Consider the following 19,903-nt stretch of genomic DNA (forward strand, 5'->3'; position numbering starts at 1 on the left):
GTTTAAGAATTTAAACACCCAACAGACGGGCTTGCCTTGAGTTTCTTCACGCCAATTACTTGCTCATTTTTGCATAGTAGATGCCCAGCAGATCTGCGTTAGGATACAGACACTATAATAAATATTCAATTTGGGTATGAAATATTTGATCTTTAAAGATAAATTTTTTTACTTTTAAGAATGAATTTTTGATTTTCGGAAACAAAAATTTTCGTCACCTTTTATAAAATTTGTTAAAGTAAGATTGGCCAAGCAAGGGTTACATTGAACTTAGCTCAAGAGTTTTCCATTTCATTACAAAATTATCAAGGAGAAACCAATTTTACAATCTTATTTATATAAACTAAAATAATAGTATTTGATTTTTTCTCATTTCAAAAATACTTAATTAAATGATATTACATCAATTTGTAAAGATATATTAATAAAATTATTTTAATATGATTTATTTATATATATAATATTACTTATATTACACCAAATTCTTTATAAGAGGATCGGTAGAGAAATTTCAAATGGAACAAAACAATTCTATTTTATTACTTGCATTGGAAAAAAAAAAATGCAAAACTTTTGTGGGATACGCAAACAAAATTACATTTCATTTATATGATATGATTTAATCCCGACAATCAATTAAGATGATAAATCAAACCTTACAAGATCAAAGTAATAAAATGATGAATAACGTCCTAAAGGAACAAAGTATTATTAATTATTAATGAATTTAAAGACTCCACACACAGGCTTCTCTTATATTTTCTTCACCAAGAAGATGAATTGCTTGCAATAAACCTTATTCAGCGAACCCCGATTCTTTACTTAATGGAATCACTCCTTCCAGTTCCACCAACGAAGCTTGGCATTGTTCTGATCCTATGTTTAACACGATTGATATAATTGGAGAAATGATCGTCATTCTTTCCTTCACCAATATTTGCTGTATTCTTTCCTTCACCAACATTTGAAGTAGTGGCTGTAATCTTAGCCTTTGCACGATTAATGTAATTACTGAAATCATCTTCACCATTTTCTCCCCATTTGTTGCTTTTTTCTCTGTCAACTTTGGCACCAGTCTTGCGTCCTTGACCATGCTGAGAAGATAATGCCGCAGGTGTTTTAGGCTTCTTTTCAACAGGAATCATTGCAGCTGTAGCTTCTTTCTTAGGTGCAGACGGTGCTGTACGAGTAGGCAGACTGGAATTATCAAACTTGATGTGAATAACTTCAGCACCATCTCTATTTACAGGGGATTTGGGGGCTTTTACTGGCTTGGAAGAATTGGGTGAATGTTGAGGGTTGTGTGAGATGGGACGAATTGTTCGGAAGCAAGGGCTGATAGTGATGAATTTGAAGACTTTCTCACAGGTGCTCTTGTTTTTCTTTTCCATTGACATGAATGAATATTGAAAATATATATCGTTTATGAAGGAAACAAAACCAAACTGCGAATTCTGAAGTGTGAAGAAATTCGTATTTATACTCGCAACTAAAGAGAAATTTATATTTTTTAAACCGCTTCCTTGTGGGGCAATCTAAATTAAATTTTGTAGAAGAATTCTGTGGGGAAACTTGGGATAACAGGAGACAACTTTCCCAGTTTTTCAAAAAGACGTGATGACTTGGGATCATATTCCTTGGTGCTTTAATTTTTTTCTATAAACTAACACCTTGAATCAAAGAAGCACAGCTTATAGGGCACAACTGATTAGGCGATTTAATAGAGTCTATAGCTGTTGACAGATAATTATTGGCACCATTGCACTGAACTTTCAAAAGGGTATCAGATGCCTTGGTGCTGTATGTAACAACCACTACTACATAAAATTCAATTAACCTGAGCTGCAAAGAGAATTTGAGTTTTCTTCTGGTATGGGGTCTGGTAGTCGCAGATTCTCCACCTGTGAAACTCTCTGTAATTTTTAGATGGATTAGAAAAATAATTATCAGTGAATATGCGTCCAAAGTCTCCCAGATTTGACAATCGTGAAGGAACTCAGACTTTAACAAGATTGAATTCAAACTTTAGACGCTACACTGGAATATCGAGTTATCGACTTTATTATGTGTTCAGGTGTGCATTTCTTGCCGTGTTCCTTTTTATTTTGTTTTGCAGGGCCAGTGCGTATGTATTTTAATTCAATACAGCTCGTTGCTAGGTTCTCCTAGTGTCTGCATTCACACATTAAAACTTGGCATCAGTGTGAAAATTTTGTGTATATAAAACTGCTAAAACTTACATCTCACCGAAGAATAATTCTTCTAGACTAAACATGGATATCCTTCCATCTTCTTTATTATGTATGTATGTATAATATACCCTTCTTTATCATCTTCTTTAAACATGAGTAATCTTGTACCTTATCAAATTGCAAATACAATGGCCAAAGGACTATTTCCCAACCAAATTTTAACTCGATTTCAAAAGTACGCTCGTAATAATTTAAAAATTCAAACATTCGTTCATAGGCTAAATTCTGTTACAGACAATAGTAAAATTGTAATTTTGTCATTAAACCTAAATACCCTAAAAATATATATTATTTTTCTTTCTTAGTTTAAAAAATTAATAATTTTTTTTTAGAATTAAGCTTTAAAAAATAATATTTTCTTTTTTACGGTTTCAAATTTCTTCAATGATTTTTCAATAAATGACATCCACTCTCTCTCCCTATTAGTGATGACTCTTTTTCTGATGTCTTTTCTCTGTTCAAAATCCTCTTTTTTCAACCGACGTCATATAGATTTAAAGAATTTAAACGAAACCCTTCATCAGTTTCGTTCGGTTTCATGAACCATCTAAAAAGCATGGTTATTTATTGAAGGAGAGAAGGTGGAAGTGTTGCATAGAATTCTATAAAAAGATTAAAGTTTAAGAACCTTTCTTTTGTCCGGTGGATTAAATTTTATAATTTTCAATTTATTTCTTTGAATTATTGATCAGTTAAGTTTTAATTGTGAATATTGGCAACTGAAATTTTGGGCAATATTTATATTATGATTTTATTAAACATCTGAAAATGATATTGAATTAATTTTCATTCAAATTTTTTTATTAAATCGTATCAAAATTATATAATATTATACAAATTACTAAAAATTATAGAACAGGTCTGTCCAACAAAGAGTCCGAATTCTAACAATTTGATATTCCGCCTGTATTGAATATGAAATTGTATACATTTGTATTTAAATTTTTTTCTTGAGATATTATGATATGTATATATCTTTTTAATTATATCAACATTTCATAATTTTTATAAAAAATATGAAAAATCATATAATAGAGGTTGTCTAGTAAAAAAAAAGTCTAAATTTTAGACTTTTTGATAATATAACTTTATTGAATGTTTTGAATAAGAAATTGAATTGGTGTAGAAGGAATAACATAATTTACTGCATGGGAATAATGAAAATCATTTGCTAAGCCAAAACTAAAAAGAAAAGAACAGAAAAAGATCTAATCCTTTATATGGATTACACCTAGGGTGAATTTGAATCGAATTAAACCCAAACATCCCTTGTCTCTAGTTCAGTTCAAATAAAAAATAGTTTGATTCATGTTTAACTCAAATTTGTCGAGTCAACATTAAAGATGGTTCGAGTTCGGTTTGAATAAAAATAGTTTAGTTCGAGTTTGATTTGAATTTATGACTCAAATTTATGACTCAGATATATAGTTCAAATTTATGGTTTATTGACAAAACGATGTCATTTAACAACTATTTAACATAATTTGAACCGAGTCATAAGTTAAATTATAACTGAATTGAGTCATTCATCTAGTTCGCGAGTTAAACTGAGTTAAACTCTTTATAATTTCAGTTTGACTTAGTTTTAAAACAAGTCAAACTCTTAACTCAAATTCAATTTATATTCAAATTAAATAAATTCGAATTGAGTTAATTTTCAAATCTGAATTGGCTCAATTTGGATTCAACCCTAATCACACCCATGTCCAGACAATGCTGGGACATGGCTAACTCACCAACACACCACAAGATTGAAGAAGACTATTCTTATTCCTTCCAGCATAGGAGAGTTTAAGTTTGCACAAATAATTCACCAAATGAATCAATTCATAAGAAACAGTCAGAAGAACTGACCAACAATTCATTTGCATATCAACATTCAAAGAATTATCCATGCAAAGACACGGGTATAGCATCACGTCAGCATTTCTGTGACAGGAAAGTGCCAACATAAAATCTCAACAAACAAGAAAAATTGCAAGATAAAATAATTAGTTGGTGCGTTTTCTATTCATTTAGGTAGTCGAATGGACTAGACCACTTTTATGAGCAACCAAATTTCACAAAACCGATGACTGCTTGCCTTTCTGCCTGTCTTCCAAGACACAGCAAGTAGGGGTAATTTGGGAAAACTGTTATATGATGGAACTTAATTTACTCTGCTTTCTCATGCTAAAAACCATAAAAGCCCACGCTGATTATAGTTCACTGAGATGGAAGGGCAACAGGAATTTCCAATGGCTCATTCATCGACATGCGAGGGTAAGAGTAATTTCCTTTCAGTATTTGTTCAAAAGCATGCCGGTTTGCAGCTTCTGTATAGTGAGTGCCATCCCAGTTTATAAACTCACTTGTGTTGCTGCATGCTTTGGCTGTCACTGTGCTCCCATCCAGAATCTTAGTTTGCCCACAAACTATTCGAGAATCAAAATTCAATGGCGGCCCACCATAGCCGCAGCAAGCAGCCAAAGGCTCCTTGAATCCTGGAAACTCATTAACCATGAAGATGTCAATGGAAAAGGCATTTTTTAACACCCATATACAAAAAATTGCAGAAGACAACAAAATGACAACATACCGTACTGAGAATAATTTGAAATAAGGTCTAACTTTATGGAGAAAATGTCAACAAAGGTAACATTAACTTCGGGAAAATTTTCCTGAAACTTGGTACATAAATCCCGGAGCTGTGAATTGAAAAGAATAGCAGCATTATTGAGTGATTTAACGCACCCAAGCTGGTCGAGCTCTGATGAATTTTTACCAAATGTTGTGATGAGTCTGGGTAAACATCCCAGCGGACCAGTGTTATGAACCCAGAAGTTCCTTGCACCCTCATTGTACAATTTCTGAAAGGTAAAGAGAAAACTTTTAAGTTTAATATTAAGCTCTGCTATAACTAGTTTAAACATGTTTTAAAAGAACTGATTCAACCTGAAATCCATTCTCAACTTGGGCCAATAAGCTGGGAATAAAAGCAAGTACTTGGTCCACTTGGTCCTCAGATCTGAAATAGAATTCTCCTTCAAGATCATTCTGACCCATATCAAACATATAAAGGCCCTCCTTGAAATAATCTTCCGGAGGAAGATAGTCTTTTAATTTATTATCTAAAACAAATCCCGTATTATGAGTCAGAAATTTCATTAACATAAACCTGGAATTTTGCAAGAAAGTTGCTTATACCTTCCGCTAATAATTCAAGGACTCGAGTCTTGAATCTGATGAACTGAGCTACCTGCAAATTAAAGGGAAAAGGGCACATTGAATATGGAGTTGGTGGGAGAATAGTTGCCCCTCCAGCTGCAAAATTACACCCAGTTCTGAAGTCAGGGGCACCAATGGAGTCCAAGTATGGACTGAGAAATGGTTGGCCCATCACATTCACTGCAGGTAATTGAATTTGTCCAAATAATCAGATCTCTTATAACCAAATTAATCAAGTACAAGCAATACGTAAATGTAAAGATAAATTACTTAGAAAATCAATGATCAAACGGCCATCGCAGAATCGCCCAGATGATTCATGGAAGTAGGTTTGTCCCATAGGTAATCCCAGTGGAAATGCAAATCCTGCAGCAAGACCGCCGGTGTCTGAATTCGAATCACCGAAGTTGAAAACTGCCGGATAACTGAAATTCAACGGGCTAACAAAAACCGAAAAGGGAAAAAATAAAGCTAGTATTTGAACAAGAGAGATCTTTAGAGCCATGGAAGTCGAATATCGCCTTAACCAAGATTCAATCAACTTAGCATAATTGGCTGGAAAGACAAGATTTATGCAGTACGCCGCTTAGAGTCTTCCAATCTCTTGGAATTTTGAATAGGAAAAAGAAATTGGAAAGTGAATTCACCTACCCTCCTCATCTGCTTGATGTTAACCCTTCATTTTGTATGGCCATGCAAAAACTTCACCATGACAATAAAGTTGATGTTTAGGAATGGAGGCTCTTTCCATATACCATAATAAAGTTGATTTTGATTTTACACGTTAACGTTTTCTTGAACACCAATCTCTGCTAATTACTTTCAATTGCTAATAAATAGACATTGATTATCTTCTTGTTAATTAGGAGAATGAATGTTCTTGTGCTGCTTGTATCTTTCAACTTTGACAATGGAATTTAAGTCCTTGATTAAGGAAGTGCAATTAATGGAATTTGTTGGAGTGACATTATTGATCCTATGGTTTATTTTTCAAAATCTCAATTTTAAATTAACAGGAGGATTAGCAAAATTAATGAAATATCGAAACTTTTAGAATTTTAATTACGTTGGTAAAACTTTAACATTACTCGTTACCCGTCTAAGTAATACAAGTATGTCTGGTTACCTTAAAAAAAAAAAAAATCTAAATTAACCCCTCAAAAATTTTAACTTTTAAGGTTAAGTGAGTGATTTATTAGTATTATTCAAATTTTAATAGAACCTAGAATGGACTTCTCAATTGGGTTGGGCCTAATGGGCCCGTGAGAAGAATCACCTCTGTGTCTCTCTTCGCTAAAACCCTCGAGAGACACCTAAACACTAAAACCCCAAAGCCACGGACTCCGCCTCTTCTCACTGACCTGAGAGCGAGGTTTTAGTTTTGCATTTCAAAATCGATGGCTTCGGTGGCTCTGAGAAGCCCTAACTCTAGGCGACTCGTACAGTTCACTTCTCAACTCTACTCTTGCTGTCGTGGCTCTGCCTCAATCTCGGACATTCTCTCACGCAATGACGGACTTTCGGTCCCCACCGCCTTTATGCCGTGGTGGAGATCCATGGGTACTTTCACCCGCACGTATGTTCCTTCAATGATCTATTCATTGCATGCCTTTGTTTATTAAACTTAAATTTTGTTGTTGCTGAAGTAGAGCTTTCTGCTTCCTTTGACGATGCGTTAACTAGCAACCATCTTCTGCCGAAGGAACCTAAATATGACAAACGGATAGTTAAATTTTTCGTATGAAATGGATGTATGACTAACTTCAGCTATGTTTATTATTGATAGTAAGCCTCACGTGAATGTTGGAACTATCGGACATGTTGATCACGGGAAAACTACACTGACTGCAGCTATCACAAAGGTCTGTTGTTGTTCGGTTGATTGATTTTAGGTCGTACATTGCTTCATTTTTTCTCTTTTTGGAATGACTAAGATAATTAAATTTTTATACATGAATCGATCTTTTCTTGTTTATGATATGTAGTTTTTTGTGTAGGTGCTAGCAGATGAAGGTAAAGCAAAAGCCGTTGCCTTCGATGAAATTGACAAGGCCCCTGAAGAGAAAAAGAGAGGAATTACAATTGCAACGGTTGGGATGTTTTCCCCTATATTTTTTTGTGCTAATCATTTGATTATGCCACTGGAGAGATAAATGTGGCTCCCTTCTGTCTTTTTTTCTTTTTCACTCCCCAAAAATCAGTGTTTATTTCAATTTTGCAGGCTCATGTAGAGTATGAAACTGCTAAGCGTCACTATGCACATGTTGACTGCCCAGGACATGCAGATTATGTTAAAGTAAGTTGCAATTTAATTTTGAGTATTATGCTTTGTGACCATGCATGGATGAACACGAATAACAAATAAATGGGGTTATGTAGATGTTTAGTATTTTTGCTGTACCTTTTAGTGACAGTAACTTACATTCTTACATTCTACATAGTTATTGAAAATCTACTTTGTATTTCTGTTTTGATAAATGTTCTCATATTTTTTTAGGTGTAGATTTCTGGATGCTTATATGGCTTATTATTTTTTATGAGTTAATTTGGGCATGTTATTATCAATAGAACCTTCAATTATTTCTCTTATCTTGCATGGATGATATCTTTCCCTATTTTTGTTAAGAAGGTGTTGTTACCACCACAATTTTCTTATCTAATTATCTAAATTCATATTCGTGTAATAAATATCAACTAGTTGTAGCAAAGGTTAGTCACAATTTGTTAGTTAACAACACATATTGTCATGTAAGAAACTGTTTAATTTATTGTTTTGCAGAACATGATTACTGGAGCTGCACAAATGGATGGTGGTATTTTGGTTGTTTCTGCTCCTGATGGGCCAATGCCTCAGACTAAGGAACATATTCTGCTTGCACGTCAGGTGGCTATGCTATCAATATTTTGTTAAGCATATGGAATTTACATTTTTTCCTTGGTCCGTGCATTCCGAGTGGAATATGCTGATTGGATATTGGGAACACACTGTACAGGTTGGTGTGCCCTCACTTGTGTGCTTTCTGAACAAAGTCGATGCTGTTGATGATCCTGAGTTGTTAGAGCTTGTGGAAATGGAGCTCCGAGGTAGGTTAGGTTTTTGAGGCTATTTAGTTTTCAAACTGGTATTATTTGCTTGGTTTTTGACCTAATTTTCCTGGAAGGGTGTCACACGAGCTTACTGTGATACTGCAGAACTTCTTAGTTTCTACAAATTTCCTGGGGATGAGATACCTATCATCAGGGGATCAGCTTTGTCAGCTTTACAGGGTACAAATGATGAAATAGGCAGAAAGGCTATTTTGAAATTAATGGATGCTGTGGATGAATACATTCCTGACCCTGTCCGCCAACTTGATAAGCCTTTCTTGATGCCCATTGAAGATGTCTTCTCAATTCAGGTAAAGGACAACGTTTTCTTGGTGCCCTTTGAAAATTAATGAAGGATGTTATCTAAAAAATTTATTTAATAGTTTTAAGTTTTGAATTTAAATTTTGGTGGATGGATTTTGGCTTGTAATGCTCATTTGGATTCTCCTGTTCTGCTATTGGTCATTGTGTTCTTTCATTGTTTCCTGAAGAGGTTACTCTATGTCAACAATTTTTTCTTGTATTGAAGGGACGTGGGACGGTTGCAACTGGCCGTGTTGAGCAAGGAACCATCAAAGTTGGTGAAGAAGTTGAGGTTTTGGGGCTAACACAGGTAAAAGTTTTAATTTATTTATTTTAAGTAGAATTGGTGAATTTGCAGTTCATTTGTTTATAGCAGAGTTTTGTGAAGTTATTTTGTATTTTCTTCTCACAAAAGCGTTAGGTAATTTGCCATGCAATTTTGAGTTATCTATTGATTATGTGATGCTTTGAGTTACTGGTATTATCTGTGTAACTTTTTGTATTTCAGTCCTTTTTATCTCTTTGGTCTATGAATTATCATGAATATATGAAGAATGACTGGATCTTACTTTGAGCTTTCCTTCACAGAGTGGTCCTTTGAAAACTACTGTAACTGGTGTTGAGATGTTCAAGAAAATTTTGGATCAAGGGCAAGTAAGTGAATGATTTTTTTACATTTTTTGGACTGAGGATTTGTTGACATACTAAAATGTTTGTGGGTTTTTGTACTAATTACTAGGCTGGTGACAACGTTGGTCTTCTTTTGCGTGGTCTAAAACGAGAAGATGTGCAGCGAGGACAAGTAAGTGGCACCTTTCTAGCTTTATAGATTTTAATTTAGCAAAATATAGAGCTCTGCAAAGTTTTAAGTTGAGGTCTCATCTTTTGAGTGTGCATTTGTATCATTTTCTGTGGTTTAATTTTAGTCAAAGCGAATTACCCTATGTAAGTCTGGTTGATTGCCCCAGTGTATGGTAAATTGAATAATACAACGCTTTGGATATGTTTTGTCTAATGTTCTTGATGCATGAACAGTATATAATAATATCAATTCTGGGATGCGTGTCAGAAATTATCATCTGTAATATGTAATGCACTGAAATTAACTTTTGCGTTAATTGATAATTGTATACTTTAGAAGAATGTGCTTCATTATCCTTTTCTACATGCTGTTTAGGTGATTGCGAAGCCAGGATCTGTAAAGACATACAAGAAGTTTGAGGCTGAGATATATGTCCTCACAAAGGATGAAGGTGGACGTCATACTGCCTTTTTCTCAAACTATAGGCCACAATTTTATTTGAGGACTGCAGATATCACTGGAAAAGTAGAATTGCCTGAAAATGTGAAGATGGTTATGCCTGGGGACAATGTGACTGCAGTATTTGAGTTGATATCACCTGTGCCTCTTGAAGCAGGTGTGTCTATTTAACTTAATCTTCCTTCAAAGGAAGTAACTATTCTCATTTTTATCTTGAGGAACTGCAATCTATGCCCCACCTTATTGTGAAGTGTTTTGCCTTTTAGATGCATCATTCTTGAATGTCACACTTCATTCATTGCTTATTTTTGACAAACAGGACAAAGATTCGCCTTGAGAGAGGGTGGCAGAACGGTTGGTGCAGGTGTAGTGTCTAAAGTAGTAAGCTAGCTGGCCTGGCTCCAGAGGCTTAACACATTTTCTGTAAGGTTGGTTGCAAAAATGATTTGAACCAAAAGGCTTAATGCCTTATTCATGGGAACACGTGCTTAATAACATGAGGATATCTACATTTGATGCTATTTTCTAGGAATTGTTGATAAAATTGGGCGAAGGAAGCCTACCGGAATTTTCGATTTTGGGCTCTAAACTGTATTGAAAGAAACATTCCTTGGGTTACTCGTTATATTAAAATAATACTCATTTGTGTTTCCTTTTCTGCCCAACCTATTTTAATCTTGATTTATTCAAAACTAGTTATTTATTTTTGGAAGGGTTAACAAATTATTGATTTGGACGTGCAAAAATTGAATTAATAGAAAAAGTACATATCTAATGTTCAAGCAAGTAACTCTACCATAAATTTACAGTCTAGTTATCATATGACAACCAGCCATGAGATTGAGCTTTCCCCCATCTGAGCTAAAGTCATCTTAATTCCTACGACAGCGATTGCTTGGAATCGAAATTGTTTACTCATGTTTCATGGCTCAGCTACCTCTGGTTCAGAAACGCACAAAGCCCAAATAACACCCACCCTTGTTCTCACTCGGCTTTACGACATTTACACTTTCCACCAAATCAGGATGTTCTGCAAACCTTGACCATTTCCTCGTGAGGTTTAATTTAGCTTCTCAATGCTCATGCAAGCCTCAGCACAATCACTGCCATCAAAGTTGCAGCTCTGAAATATATCTCATTTACACTTTTCTCCACTCTCATCATTTCCTCGTCCTTCAATTCCATTTTGCTGGCGTTCTTACTGATAAAGACAAGAGCGTCCCTCAGTCTATTTACCGCCCAAGAGAGCCAAACCAGCGCAAATGCAAGGCCAGTATTCAACACTTTTGATGCACATAATGGAACCCTCCCACAAGCCAATTTACAGATTACAGAGAAAAGAACAGCAAGACCAGTCCCAGCGATGCCAGCAGAAAACTGAGTTAAGATCTCGGGAAGTTCAGGACCAGATTTCTTCAATGAAAGGATTGCTGTTTTCCCATTTTGTCTTTTGTTTATCATCAAGGATAGGAGATTCTCACATGCATGGAAGTAGCTGCTTCGATAAAGATTCCTTTTGTTACCCATCTTCCTGCTGTTCCTCTTCTTGGGCTTGACTTTGATTTTCTCAGGACTGTAAAGAAAGATAAAACAAAAACAAAGTCAGACTAGGTTTCTTGAAGGAGGCAAAACTGAATGCCTACAACATGATTCATATGATACAAATTAATTATCATATGCTAATTTCAGTGACATGTTACAATCATTTTTCCCAATTAAGTCACAACAAATTAGCAAATGTTCTCTAGCCCCGTTGAGCATTAATGGTTACTCAAACTTTATTCGCACAATAATACATTAGTCAAAGAAAAAAGGTGTAATCATATAAAAGGGGTACAGGAGTAAAAAGAATAGAGAGGCAGGAGGGAGGTCTGGGATGGGATGGAGTTGGGGGGCTTATTCAGTTAGTCTAAAAAGAATTTTAAGGCATATTATAAGAGATAACAGATAGTAATATCGCCAATAGCCCTTTTATTTCAACAATTTCCCATAATCAGATATGTTATTTTAGGAAACAGATCACAGTAAGGGTAGGCTAAATGATGCATTGCTGAAACAGAAGTGTTTTGATACCTCTTCAAAGGTGCAACAGTCACAGCTTCAGTCTTTGAAGCAGATCTATTAACCTGAACTTCACTGCTCTCCAGCCTATTCAAAAGGATGCTAACAGGGTCAGATGTTTTAGTCATATTAATGAATAGTAACTGAAATTACAAAGGGATAAAGAAAAAATGTTTAAACAAGCATGTACATTCTGTGTAACAATTACCAAAATGCAAGACATTAAAATAGGTTTCCACCTTACTCAGCCAATTATATACAGGAAGTCTGGAACAGGTACATTTTTCACGATGTTGAATATCCTAAAATGTGGTTGCTCATAATTAATTCACAAGCATTCATACATGATAAAAGAATCAACAAGAACTATATATCCATACCTGTCAAAATAAGGAATCAGCAATGACTTATTAGCCCACTTAGTTGAATTTCTTGATGAGTAAAACTCAGCAACAATGGAAAGGAAGTCATTCATCTCAGTTCCACTACTAGTAAACAAGATTCTACCATCAGGATGAATGGTGATTTTTGAACTGCGGGTCATATCTCCCACAAAGTCCATGAGGGGCTTCTGTCCTAATAATTCACTATCAGGGCAAATGAGAGAAGGAGATGACGGTCGTTGGTGTGAATCAAATGTCAATGGTTGAAGACCCAAGTCAGAGAGTAAAGACAAATCTAAAACACCTCCAGCCTCACTTGGTCTCGACTTAAGAAACCGCATGATTTTTTCATGTCTTGTGCATTGCTCAGCTATTCCAGAGCTGAAGAGTACCAAGTCTGGCCTAGATTCTGCACACAGACAAAGAGGCAAGTAAATAATTCATGTCTTCTGCGACAGCAACAAGTGTGCAGAGAATCAGAAATGATCTAATATGGATAATTTTGAATAGCATATTTAATTATTTATAATTGTATTTACACTTAAATAAAAATTTAAAATTTCTATTTCTGTGGGGAGAATAAAAAGTACACAGAATTAAATAAGCTCTACACAGTTTTCTCACAAATGATATTTACAGAAATCAGGAAGAGGGCTTATGATCTCTGGGAAACTAGTTCTCAACAAGAAACTCTTGGTCCACAAACCTTGCACATTGATGAGCTCAGACCTTCTAACTGTTGAGTCCATCGTGAGAAACTGGTTAGACTCACACAACCCACTCACAGCCTTCCATGGCTCCTTGGCTTGATGTGACCTGAGACTAAGGCAGTCAGGTCTTGTTATCTCTTGTCTAGCCCCTGGATATGACAAAGAAGGTTGGCAACCCTGCATCATCAAAGATTAAAAATTATCAATTATCAAACAGACAGAACTTACAACAAGGATTCTATCACACAGACCTCAACCATATTGTCAAGACAAATAGGTTGGATAAGCATGCTACTAATCTGACACGATCCAGTAAATGAATAAATTGATAGTCACCAATGGTGATATAAATAATTTACAATTACTGTTCACCATCAAAGAGAAACTACATGATATGGCTGATATGAAGGAGAGACCGTATTGACTGAAACCTAATATATAATCAATCAGCTCTCATCTTGGTTAACAAAGATGGTTATATTGGATAACCAGAGGACCGAAGCACTGAATATAAAGTCCATATAGCTGAGCTCGATTTAAAATAATTCCATTAACAGCATCTAACACTGAATTTTAGCACCCATGAAATCCATTAGAATAAATAACAATCAAGTCCAGCAACCAATTAAACAAAAACACAAAACACACACTCTGTATTACACTCATCAGAAAACAAAACCTAACAAATCCCAGCATCAATCACAACATATTTCAAAGATCAAAACCTTAAAACTTTACCTTGATGACCCTGCTCATGCCATGATCCTGATGACAAACAAGCCCCGGAGGGTAACCATGAGAAGCCATCAAACAAGGCTCAGCCATATATATATATATATGTTTTTTTTTTTATTTCCAAGAGGAACAAATTTCAGAATCCGAGCTTCCTAACCCTAGTCTGTTTTTTCAATATGGTGGCTTCGTTAAAACCCCATAGATTTATTTCTCTATTTAATGCATACTCCGCCTCAAAATCAAAAGATTCCCCACAATTTTTCGGATTTCCTTTGTGGATGGAAACTAAACACGTAAAAACTAAACGAAGACAAATTCTATCTCTGTGATCCTCAACCGTTTGATCCAGAATTTTCAGCCAGTTGGGATCTGTGGCACACCCTGGCCTTGAGAATGAAGGCGGGTTGAGTCTTCGTATCCGACAAAACAACTCATGAGATTCGTCTCCTAGTTATATTCGTGTGTATCCGAGCTCATTGTAAAATGGATATATGGCCACATCTTAGTCTTTGAAAATTTGATCAGCGGTGGAGATGCATGGTTGTACAAGTGAGTGTGGTTGGAATGATTACGGAAAAAATCAGTAGGCCCTACAAGAAAATAACTGTTGTGATTTGACTCAAATTGCATGAAATGCCACATAATTTTGCAACGAGTTTTTTAGTAATTAAAATTTCTATATGTATATGTACACCATATAATTAAATCACATTTTCCCACCCAAGATTTGGCCCCAAAACATTGACATCCCTTAATAGTACAAAACATATTTTTCACCCAAAATTAAATTTTGTGAAAAAATCTTGATATCGTAGAAGAATATCATATTTCCTTTAACTATTTCTATTTTCAAATTTAACATATCACTACAAATAAAAATAATAATAAAAAATAACCAATTATATATCAAAATTATATAAAACCTCTCTTCTTCATGTTTTGTCACTCTCAACTCTATTTTTTGAGTGGCCTGATCGACCTTCACTATCGTCAAAGAGTCGTTATTCAACAATCTCAACCTCACAACTTTTTCAACATTAAAATCTTAAGTCAACAATGATGAAGATGTTAAAATCTTGCCTTTAGAAATCTCCAAGTCAATGACAATGATTTGGTCAATGACTTTTTTGTCGAATCCACCATCAACCTTGAGAACAAACAATTATAAAATCTCTCATGTATGATGTTATCTTTCCCCTTAATCATAACAACTAAAATAACGTAAAAAATCATCTTAAAAAATGATTTATGCATATTAAATATTCGTTTAGTTGTGGTGATGATAATAATGTACAAGTGGTCACAATATTCTGATTGTAATGAGAAAGACTTTTAAAATTTGAATTATAAGTTTTAAACATATAAAATAATTAAATTATTATATTTAAAGCATTAAAAGAACGGTTTATTAAAAAAAATGTTATTTATATATTTATTTTCAAATTTTACAATTGTGAAATTACTTATTGCCTTTGTAGCATTAAATTTTTTCGGAGGAATTTTTAATTTTGGTGGAAAGTATGATTTATGACATCAAGTGTGTGAAAAATGTTCTTAGGTCAATCATTGGGTAGGAACAGGTGATTTACCTTATACAATTTTTATTCTCATTTGTTGCGAGAATAAAACCTATATATCAAAAATTGTAAAATAAAATAATAACATAACAGTCTATGAATGTTTTCTTTAAACAAATAAATCACTTTAAAAACTCATTTTTATTTATCTAATATTATTATATTAGTATAATTCCCTACACCCAACACCCCATAAATCATATAATAATAATAATAATAATTTTTAATATTAAATTGAATATAAAAATGTTATTATAATTAATTATATTTAAATCTTGATAAAATTATTTATATTTATTTTAAATATATAAATGTATACATATTTATATATATTATTATATAATTAAATAAATTTAAATTAAAAATAAAATAATATTTAATTATATAAAAAATATATATAAATATAACTAAAATAATACCCATAATATTTACCTATCAACCTTTATAAAATACCCTCCATATTAATCACATGGGACATCTCATTTATAAAATCTGGAATTAATTCATTAATTGCGATACAGAATCCTTTTGGATTTACTTGACCTTTTTGACATTCCATATCACACGTGTCTTTATTAGGAAGCGAGTCGCAAGTTCTACATACATCACCTTCTGCGTTTAACTGCACGTTCTCCAACTTACAATTTCCCTCCGCTGTTGAAAATGTGTATATATATGTGCATGTATTCTTACTTTTGCGATGTCAAGTGTTTCTTTAAATCGTCATCATCTTTTAGATCATTTCCTCCCGTTTTTGCCCTTCCTTATTCATTTTCGATAAGAACTCCGCCTAACGAAACCCTAGATTCTCTCACCAACCAAACACTTTCTTTCCCGAGAAATTCTCAAACCCATATCCCAATTCACGCCCTTTCCACTCTTTACCACCCCCAATTTCAACTTGAACCATTCTTTTCCCTATAAAATCCCCGAATCTAGATTATTTACAAGAAAATCCTCCCCGATTTCCCTGTCATGGGAAAGACTTTCCGGGGATGCCCCAAACCGAGTGCCTCTTCCTCTTCCTCCTCTGCCCCCTCTCAGAGCACCACATCAACCTCGATTACCGAAACTGTCAATGGATCTCACCAATTTAAAATCACTGGCTATTCTTTATCGAAAGGTTTAGGGATCGGCAAATACATAGCGTCTGATACGTTTATGGTTGGCGGTTACACCTGGGCGATCTATTTCTACCCTGACGGGAAGAGCGTAGAGGACAATGCGACGTATGTTTCATTGTTTATTGCGTTGGCGAGCGTAGGGACCGATGTTAGGGCTCTGTTTGAGCTGACTTTGTTAGATCAGAGCGGGAAGGAGCGCCATAAAGTGCATAGCCATTTTGGGAGGACGCTCGAGGGCGGGCCCTACGCGCTCAAGTATCGCGGGAGCATGTGGTGAGAACCCTGAGATAATTTTTTTCTGTTTCTTTTTATTCTTTAATTTTATGTGGATTTTTCTCATATAATGAACGATATCATGCTTCTCCTGATTTTGTTGCTTTCTTTTGCGACCTTGTTTATAATTGTCTGTTTTATATTTATTTGCTTACGATGCTTATCAAGATAACTTATTATATAGCCTTCCGGTTTTGACATTGGTGTCGGTGTTGCTAGTAATCTTTGATTTTGTGCGGATGGTAGTTGGTTCTGAATGTTTTACCTATTATCATATTGAAACCTGCTACATGGATTTACCTGTAGTTGCAAGTTAAATTTTGATCTGTTTACTGATATTATTAATTTATGTAGGCATAAGTTAAAAGATTGTTTGGATAACATAAATTTTGCCCCTTTAAGTCTTAAATTCTTTTTGATGATATATTGGTGCAATTGCAATGTATTCAGAGTTTATTTTTGGATTTTCTTTATGGTCTGTATAAATAAACCAGAAGCAAGATTTCATTCTATGCATACAACCCATTTTGTTTGTTTTAAAAAAGTGTGATCCCATGGGTCTTCAGTTGGTAACAACGTGATACAGGGTCAGCATTGCTGGATTACCTAAATGCTTGGTAACTTGTTCACATTGAGCAACTTAATGACATGGGGTTTATTGATCCTACTGCATCTTGTTGTTCTTGATGTCTGCCTTTTGTTCATGGGAGCATATATTATATTTATTTTCACCCTCTCCATATATAGTCTTTCTATTAATTTCAGTTAAATTAGTTGTCATTTGGTTTTGTTAAATCCGGGTTATGATTGAGTTTTGTCTAAGTTTTTGGTTGTTTATGTACTTATGGTTGTTACATTATAGTAATTAAGTTTTGCTCATGATATATGTAGTAAAGTATCCAGCATAACACAGCTTGTCTGATTATTGAATGCAACAGGGGGTACAAGCGGTTTTTCAAAAGAGCTCTTCTGGAACAATCAGACTACCTCAAAGATGATTGTCTTTCAATTCACTGTAGTGTTGGTGTTGTGAAATCACACACAGAGGGGCCTAAGATCTATTCCATTGCCGTACTGCCTTCTAACATTGGTCAGCATTTTGGGAATCTACTGGAAAGTGGAAAGAGAACTGATGTAAGTTTTGAAGTTGATGGTGAAGTATTCGCTGCTCACAAATTGGTACTTGCTGCTCGTTCACCTGTATTCAGGGCTCAACTTTTTGGTCCAATGAAGGATCAAAATACTCAGCGTATAAAAGTTGAGGACATGGAGGCCCCAGTTTTTAAGGTTCAATACATCCCCTCATTTTCTTTTCTTAGCTGCACTTTTTTTTTTTTTTTTTTTTTTTGCTTCAGTCAACTTACTTTTATTTTTGCAATAAATATTCCAGCATAGAGATACTGAAGACATTTAGATACATAAATCTACTGTTTTCTTATGAAAATAGTGACATGCAAACGATGGGTTGGCTGTGGTTGCATGTTGCAAATATTGTGTTAAATTGTTTTCATAACTTTTGTTTTGGTTTTCACTGGACATAAATCATGAGATTTTATTAGCAGCTGAGCAATTATGGGTTTATAAGGCAGTCTGAATTGCATTGTTTTAGTGGATTCATGAAATGGAGCTTATAAAAGTTTCACCAATATTTTGCTGGCTATAAATGTTGGGGGTAACGAAAGAACTATTTGAGTCTTAAATTGTTTTGAAAGTTCACTTCTATCTCTTAAATTTACTCTAGTGTTTTGTTCATTCTTAAACATTTTATATACCTATTGAATTTTATCATGAGATTCAATTTTTGTATATGTAATATGCAAGTATGAGTTGATTACATCTAGGTTTTGGAAATTCAGTGCTGTCTATATCTTATATCCTTCTCATCGCTTCACCAGTCAGATATGGTGTTTGGCCTTTTTTTTGGGCATATCAGTTTACACATTTTAAATGATCATTCATAACTATTACTTGTGACTTATCGTTTCTCTAACTTTATTTGTCCCTTCCAGGCTTTGCTGCATTTCATATACTGGGACACTCTACCTGACATGGAAGAGATTACTGGTATGCACTCAAAGTGGGCTTCAACTTTGATGTCTCAGCATCTACTTGCGGCGGCAGATAGGTATGGTTTAGACAGGCTCAGATTGCTTTGTGAGGCCAATCTTTGCAAGGATGTAGCCATCAACACAGTGGCAACCACATTAGCTTTGGCAGAGCATCACCATTGTTTCCAGCTGAAGGCTGTTTGTCTCAAATTTGTTGCCATGCCTGAAAATTTGAGAGGTACTCTTTACAAAAGCCTTTTATTCTCAGAATTGTATACACTGCACATTGTGGATATCCTTATACAGTTTACACTGCAGCTATTTTAAAATGGCATTAAATTGGAACAAATATATATATATATATATATATATATATATATATGTTTTCCAGCTTTTTACAAGCGTATACTAACCTTTTTGTTCCCTGAATGTTGTAAGTTTTTGGCCAGTCATCCTACCTCTGTGTATCTCAATCACCATGCTGTACTATAATAATCTCTACTTGCAGCTGTGATGCAAACTGATGGATTCGAGTACTTGAAGGAAAGTTGCCCCTCTGTATTGACAGAATTGCTGGAGTACGTGGCTAGAGTAAGTGAGCACTCAGTGGTAGTATGCAGTCCTGGAAATGAAGTTATCCTTGATGGCAGCGACATCAATGGGAGGCGGGTTAAGCAAAGGCTATAAAGAAAAGCAGCTCTTCATACATTTTCTTGTAGGCCCCCCACAAAAAAGAAAAGGATTAAAATCTTCTGATATGTAGGATTAGAAATAATTTTCCTGAGGTGAGCCTCTGTAATTCTGTATTTGTAATTGTTGTAAATCTAGTTCATTTGGTGTCCTATGGTTTGCATGTTTCATGGAATTTGCTTTTGAAGTCTC

General features: G+C 34.6%; 4 protein-coding genes across 6 annotated transcripts; 2 read left to right on the forward strand and 2 right to left on the reverse strand.

The window, feature by feature from the left end:
- Positions 1–4,003: 4,003 nt before the first annotated feature.
- Positions 4,004–6,163, reverse strand: LOC123223041 (GDSL esterase/lipase At1g54790-like). 2 transcript variants are annotated; one of them, XM_044646097.1, is made up of 6 exons: positions 5,730–6,163; positions 5,439–5,639; positions 5,187–5,259; positions 5,017–5,101; positions 4,831–4,939; positions 4,004–4,735 (listed from the first exon to the last, which is right to left on the reverse strand). In XM_044646097.1, exons 1-6 carry the CDS (start codon positions 5,962–5,964, stop codon positions 4,458–4,460), a joined length of 981 nt encoding a protein of 326 aa, XP_044502032.1. In that variant the 5' UTR covers positions 5,965–6,163; the 3' UTR covers positions 4,004–4,457. The 2 variants fall into 2 exon arrangements, with proteins under 2 accessions (XP_044502032.1, XP_044502031.1); XM_044646096.1 differs by having other exon boundaries at positions 4,831–5,101; positions 5,187–5,362; positions 5,730–6,156.
- Positions 6,164–6,768: 605 nt separating this feature from the next.
- On the forward strand, positions 6,769–10,762 carry LOC123223900 (elongation factor Tu, mitochondrial-like). The gene is made up of 12 exons (XM_044647366.1): positions 6,769–7,035; positions 7,246–7,321; positions 7,457–7,549; positions 7,681–7,755; positions 8,239–8,343; positions 8,453–8,543; positions 8,652–8,857; positions 9,076–9,159; positions 9,438–9,503; positions 9,589–9,651; positions 10,027–10,267; positions 10,430–10,762. Exons 1-12 carry the CDS (start codon positions 6,857–6,859, stop codon positions 10,498–10,500), a joined length of 1,350 nt encoding a protein of 449 aa, XP_044503301.1. The 5' UTR covers positions 6,769–6,856; the 3' UTR covers positions 10,501–10,762.
- Positions 10,763–10,836: 74 nt separating this feature from the next.
- On the reverse strand, positions 10,837–14,424 carry LOC123223901. The gene is made up of 5 exons (XM_044647367.1): positions 14,003–14,424; positions 13,261–13,441; positions 12,552–12,963; positions 12,184–12,258; positions 10,837–11,683 (listed from the first exon to the last, which is right to left on the reverse strand). The coding sequence occupies exons 1-5, from the start codon at positions 14,087–14,089 to the stop codon at positions 11,191–11,193; spliced, it is 1,248 nt and encodes a 415-aa protein (XP_044503302.1). The 5' UTR covers positions 14,090–14,424; the 3' UTR covers positions 10,837–11,190.
- A 1,849-nt stretch (positions 14,425–16,273) lies between these two features.
- Positions 16,274–19,863, forward strand: LOC123223902 (BTB/POZ and MATH domain-containing protein 2-like). 2 transcript variants are annotated; one of them, XM_044647369.1, is made up of 4 exons: positions 16,274–16,973; positions 17,912–18,260; positions 18,983–19,259; positions 19,460–19,760. In XM_044647369.1, the coding sequence occupies exons 1-4, from the start codon at positions 16,552–16,554 to the stop codon at positions 19,543–19,545; spliced, it is 1,134 nt and encodes a 377-aa protein (XP_044503304.1). In that variant the 5' UTR covers positions 16,274–16,551; the 3' UTR covers positions 19,546–19,760. The 2 variants fall into 2 exon arrangements, with proteins under 2 accessions (XP_044503304.1, XP_044503303.1); XM_044647368.1 differs by having other exon boundaries at positions 16,277–16,973; positions 19,530–19,863.
- Positions 19,864–19,903: the final 40 nt, after the last annotated feature.

Source organism: Mangifera indica, chromosome 8 (genome assembly GCF_011075055.1).
Source record: "Mangifera indica cultivar Alphonso chromosome 8, CATAS_Mindica_2.1, whole genome shotgun sequence".
Classification (NCBI taxonomy): domain Eukaryota; kingdom Viridiplantae; phylum Streptophyta; class Magnoliopsida; order Sapindales; family Anacardiaceae; genus Mangifera; species Mangifera indica.